General features: G+C 55.3%; 1 protein-coding gene across 2 annotated transcripts; it reads left to right on the forward strand.

The window, feature by feature from the left end:
* The first annotated feature begins 1,378 nt into the window (after positions 1-1,378).
* GADD45A (growth arrest and DNA damage inducible alpha) lies at positions 1,379-3,139 on the forward strand. 2 transcript variants are annotated; one of them, XM_068953495.1, is made up of 4 exons: positions 1,379-1,515; positions 1,601-1,702; positions 1,786-1,990; positions 2,374-3,139. In XM_068953495.1, exons 1-4 carry the CDS (start codon positions 1,472-1,474, stop codon positions 2,485-2,487), a joined length of 465 nt encoding a protein of 154 aa, XP_068809596.1. In that variant the 5' UTR covers positions 1,379-1,471; the 3' UTR covers positions 2,488-3,139. The 2 variants fall into 2 exon arrangements, with proteins under 2 accessions (XP_068809596.1, XP_068809598.1); XM_068953497.1 differs by having other exon boundaries at positions 1,404-1,515; positions 1,791-1,990.
* Positions 3,140-5,872: the final 2,733 nt, after the last annotated feature.

The following is a 5,872-nucleotide window of genomic DNA, read 5'->3' on the forward strand; positions in this document are numbered from 1 at the left end:
GCGCTTCGTAGCTGAGCTCTGAATAAAACAAGTCGGAGCTATTGCTTTACCCCTGCTCACCGCTCTTTACTCGGGAAAGCAGGTTTTGGAAGCGGTGGGCGGCGCATGCAGAGGCGCATGCAGAGACGCTCTGGCCAAGCACTCTTACTGCAGAGGGGGCGCCAGCCGCTGCAGGAGGGGAGGCGCAGTCGACGTGCTCTCCCTGGCTAAGCCACGGTTAGTCACACGCGCCACGCGGGGAGAGGCACCGCGCAAGGCCCGGCGCCTCATGAAAGCCTGGTGCCTTGAGCGCCACGCGAGGCCAGGCACCCCCTGAGACTGGGTGTCACGTGAGGCCGGGTGCCACACGAAGCCGGGTGCCGCAGTCACCACGCGAGGCCGGGTGCTGCAGTCACCACACGAGGCCGGGTGTCGCGGTCACCACACGACAGCGGGTGTCGCGGTCACCACATGAGGCCGGGTGCCGCGGTCACCACACGAGGCCGGGTGTTGCGGTCACCACACGAGGCTGGGTGCCGCGGTCAACACACGAGGCCGGGTGTCGCGGTCAACACATGAGGCCGGGTGTCACGGTCACCACACGACAGCGGGTGTCGCAGTCACCACACGAGGCCGGGTGCTGCGGTCACCACACGACAGCGGGTGCCGCGGTCACCACACGACACCAGTGTCGCGGTCACCACACGACAGCCGGGTGTCGCGGTCACCACACGACACCAGTGTTGCGGTCACCACACGAGGCCGGTGCTGCGGTCACCACACGAGGCCGGGTGTCGCGGTCACCACACGAGGCCGGGTGTCACGGTCACCACACGACAGCGGGTGTCGCAGTCACCACACGAGGCCGGGTGCCGCGGTCACCACACGACACCAGTGTCGCAGTCACCACACGAGGCCGGGTGTCGCGGTCACCACACGACAGCGGGTGTCGCGGTCACCACACGACACCAGTGTTGCGGTCACCACACGAGGCCGGTGCTGCGGTCACCACACGAGGCCGGGTGTCGCAGTCACCACACGAGGCCGGGTGCCGCGGTCACCACACGAGGCCGGGTGCTGCGGTCACCACATGACAGCGGGTGCCGCAGTCACCACACGACAGCGGGTGCCGCAGTCACCACACGACAGCGGGTGTCGCGGTCACCACACGAGGCCGGGTGCCGCGGTCAACACACGAGGCCGGGTGCCGCGGTCACCACACGGCCCGCCCGCGCCACCCGCCGCAGCCGGCAGCAGCCGCCGCGCGCAGCAACAGGCTCAGGCTGCCGGCGCGCGGCCGGGCGCGGCGGGGCGGGGCGGGGCGAGGCGAGGCGGTGGGGGGCGGGGCGGAGCTCATTTGCATGGTCCAATTAGAAGGCGCTCATGCAAATGTGACCGGCGCGGATTGGCCGGGCGCCGGCAGGGTCCAGCGCGCGGGGCGCCGGGCGGTGCAGTCGGCGGCGGGACGCGGAGCGGGTGGGACGCGCTCGCCATGACGCTGGAGGAGCTGCCGGGGGACCGCGGCGCCGCCGGCAGGTAGGGCCGGCCGGGAGGGCGGCGGGGGCCGGAGACCGGCGACCGGTCCGGTCCGGTCCGGTCCTGAGCGCGGCTGTGTCGGCAGGATGGAGGCGGTGGGCGACGCGCTGGAGGAGGTCCTCAGCAAGGCGCTGAGCCAGCGGAGCATCACTATCGGCGTCTACGAAGCGGCCAAGCTGCTCAACGTGTGAGTGCGGCCGGGCCGGGGCGGGGGGAGGCGGAGGCGGCAGCGGCGGTGTCTGAGGCGACGGCGTTTCCCCCGTCCCGCAGGGCAGCCGACAGCGTGGTGCTGTGCCTGCTGGCGGCCGACGAGGAGGACGGCCGCGACGTGGCCCTGCAGATCCACTTCACGCTGCTCCAGGCCTTCTGCTGCGAGAACGACATCAACATCCTCCGCGTCAGCAACCCGGCGCGCCTGGCGCAGCTGCTGCGCGCCGCCGGGCCGCCCGCCGACCTCCACTGCGTCCTGGTCACGGTGAGCAGCCCCCCCCGTCCCACCCCCGGGCCTTCCTCCGCTGCCCCTCGCTGGCCCCGCAAGGCAGCGGCGCTGGGTGTTGCCGTGAGGGTCGCCAGGTAAAGCGGGAGCGTTAGGGGGTGCAGGCCCCCCCTCCCCCGAGCCCTTGCTCAGGGTGCAGGGGCTGGGGGCGTCCTGTGGGCGGATCGGGAGAAGCTGCCTGTGAAGGGCTCGGGAAGTTGTTTGTCATCTGAGTGTGAGCTCAAGGATGCACGGCAGGCTTTGTGCATGCTTTTCTCCTTGTTTTTCTAATTCAAGATAAGTGAAGTCTTGGATTCTCTGCTTTGTGTCTTCGTGGGGGTCGTTTTTCTTAAAGCAGCCCCGTTTCTCCCTTTTTTTTCCAGCACCCCCATGCCTCCCAGTGGAAGGACCCGGCGCTGAGTCAGCTGATGTGCTTCTGCCGGGAGAGTCGCTACATGGATCAGTGGGTCCCTGTGATTAACCTTCCCGAGCGGTGATAGCAGCCGGATGGAAACTCGCTGAACACAATTGCACTGAAGTTTTGAAATGCTTTAGCAGTTGCTCAGGAAGTAACTCCCTACCCTGACACAAGGATTACAGGAGGAAAAAAAATAAATAAATAAAACTGAAGTCAAGTGGGGTAGACTGAAGTCAATCTACATGTTGTGTGGGACTGAAGAAAAGTGACTCCGCAGCTGGCAAGCGATGGGAATGAACACGGAAGCGAAGCTGAACGAGCAGCCTTTGTGCTGCTAAAGGAATTAAAGCCTGCCGGAAAAGCTGAGACACTGTATGGCTGAGTTACTTAAAACACCCAACACCCTTAATGGTTTTTTAAAGTGCAACTTAGAGTTTCTGGTTTAAGTACCTTAAACATGAAAGAGCAAAAAGGTTAATCAAAACACTTTTACACACAATTTTATTGTATTTTGGGATGTTAATTCTCAAGTTTATATTCTAAGATATATAATAAGTTATTTTATGATATTGATGGAAAACTTATTTATGCTACAAGCTTTCAGAACCAGAGTACCCTTAAGCAGTTGGTCTACAACCATACCACTTCTTTTAAAGACAGCTACATTAATATAATTGTTTGAAATTGAATAGTGGTGTTTTTTTTTTTTTAAATAAAAAATTTAACCTCAACTCCTTTGTACTAAGTCTTACTTTCTTGCATTCAGTAGTGTGCCCTCAAAAAGGCTCAGCTGGTGACTGGGGGCCCTTGTCAGGGACAAGAGTGCTGCATATTCAGAGCTTGTGCAGGACCTAAAATGGCACGTAGGCTTTATTCCTGGCCCCTCCTACAATCGTAAAACTAAAAAGTAGCTGATGTTTTGCAGGTACTGCTACTTTTTTTTTCTTGACCACTGGCACTTACAGCACAGTTTTAAATAAATAAAATTAACTTTAGAGGCTGCAGCACTAGTAGAGGGCCTGAATCCTAGTGAGAGTTGGGGAAACCTGACCTGTTTCAGTAGCAAAACTTTTCTTAACGTCTCCTCTTGAGAAAAGCTGTTAACCTGGTTGGCTGACCAGTATTACACCATATCCCCAATGCAAACCCTTCTGCCCTTTCCTGAATTTGATCTTTGTGTTGCTCCTGCTTATGCGTCAAAGCAGGGGAGGAAGGAATGCTGGCTTGGGAGGGTGCAATGATTGCAATCAGTGTGGGCATCCAGTTCCTCCCAGGAAAAGCTGCTTTGCTTCCCTCGCTCCAGTCTCTTGGCACTTCTCAAAATGCAGTTGCCTTTGGCCCATCCCATTTTTGAGGGACTCCAGACCTGTCCATGGGACTCCCACCACTTCTATGACACTACCAGCACTGTTAGCAGGGCCCCTGTCTCCTGCATAGCTGCTTTTTCCTTTCGGAGGTGCTTTCCAGCAGCAGTAGAAAAAGTCTACTGTCACTTTTCTCTCCAGGAGCTTTAAAATTGCCAGTGTGGCTATTACTTTGCTCAGCCTTGTGCTTCACTCTGCTTTAAGGACTTCAGTCCTGCTTTCCTCCATAACGCTTTGCCTGCTCCCTTGCAGCCACCAGGGTTACGAGGTTTCTGTGCTAGGAGTTAAACCCTGCTTCATGCTAGGTGGGTGGGACAGTTCAGGGACAGCTGCCAACTCGTTGCCTCTTTTACTTACATATACACACGCATACCATAATCCCGGCGACAGAAATCTGTCTCCTGGCCCCAAAGGAGAAGGAAAACAGGCTCAATCACACCCACAACACTTGCTGAAGGCAACAGACAGCTGCCTCCCACACGCTCAGGAGTCTCGCCGCTGAAGGGCGAGTTCGGGAGTCTCCATGGATGCAGGTGACCTACATAGTGGCTCGGGTAATACCCTGTTTTCTGTATCCTGAGTGCGTGCTGCCTTCCTGGGGCTCCTCAACCGCAGAGCCCCGCAGGGCTGCTGCTGCTTCGCTGAGCCCAGCCTGCTCCTCGGTTGCACTTTAGTGAAGCCGTGTGTTTTTATGGCATGTGCTTAGTACGAGACAACAGCTGAAATCGACTCCTGAAAGTTTTGTTTGTTATCTTAGGGTGGAAGGATCTTGTGAATCATCTATTTGAAAAGCTGGACTCCGTTCCAGCAAGCGTTTCACCTGCGGTTAAGGTTAACTCCTGGGAGCAGGATTATGCGGGAGCAACACGCGTCGAGACACTAGTGCAGCACTGGGCCGTGGGTGGCTTTCGCCTCTGATGTAACACCTTCCACGGGAGCGTCCCTCACTGACCCCTGCAGCATGCAACAGCACAAAAATGACGCGGTCAAAGAAACCATGCAGCAACATCCTTGTTTAAAACCTGTCCGCACCGGGACCCAGCCGCTGAACCCTAATGCAACTAGACTGCCACGCCGCAGGGAGATTGCAGCTGCTGCTTCTTCCCTATACCCCAATTTTCCTCCCCAAAACTATTATTAGAAATGCCAGCAATTTCTTGTGGACTCAGGTATGAACGTTCCCTCAGACTGTTTGCCAGTCAAATACTTTATAGTGAAAAATAATCACAAATGGGCTGGATGAGCTCACATTCATCACTTGGGCTGGCTGCAAAACCCAGCAGGAGCAGAGAGCAACTAGATCGGCTCAAACTTTGGACCCTGTAGCTACACAAAAAGGGAATTTTCTAAATGTATTTTAAACTTGCCACTATCCCTCTCAATTTTGATCAGCTTCATTATTATGGCACATAAATTTGGTGTCAGCATTGCAAAAACAAACACACCTCACAGAGTTAATTCACTGGCTATTACCTCAGCTCACACTTACTTAAAAATCCTTCCTGTTGTGTGGTCAGTATTTTAGAAGCAAAAATGTTAGACGTTAAGGAAAAAATTTAAGCAAGTCAAGTCAGGGTGTAAATACATGAAAATATAACTCTGTAGATCTTTCATCCTCTTTTGCCCTCGTACACCAGATTCTGCCTCCACTGTTGCTCGTTCCTAAGTCTATGAAGAAGGTGGATTAATTACTTTTTGGAATTAAAGTTGACTGCAAGCATTTGCTAGTTCATGCTGGAAATGCATCCGGAATGGCTGGACGCTCATGGACTTTCCCACGGCCAACGGTGGGGAAGCAGCAACCGGAGCAGCCCCCTGACATTACACACACCCAAGGACACGTATATGTGTACAATTAAAAGTTTTCGGCCTGGAGAAAAACCTCCTCTCCTGCGCTTGTAACAAACACCAGCCCATTGACTCAGAACCAAAAAAAAGATCATAAAAGAATTACAAATGTTCAAGTGAAATATGATTATTTTTGGCAGGGTCACAAGAAAGCAGAGCGCAGGGAGAAAAGCAACACTGAGGATTAGACTTTATCACCCTACTAACCTCAGTGCTAACGTGCAGCGCTAGATTAGCCTTAAACAACCAACT

The sequence above is a fragment of the Struthio camelus genome, chromosome 8 (assembly GCF_040807025.1).
Source record: "Struthio camelus isolate bStrCam1 chromosome 8, bStrCam1.hap1, whole genome shotgun sequence".
NCBI lineage: Eukaryota > Metazoa > Chordata > Aves > Struthioniformes > Struthionidae > Struthio > Struthio camelus.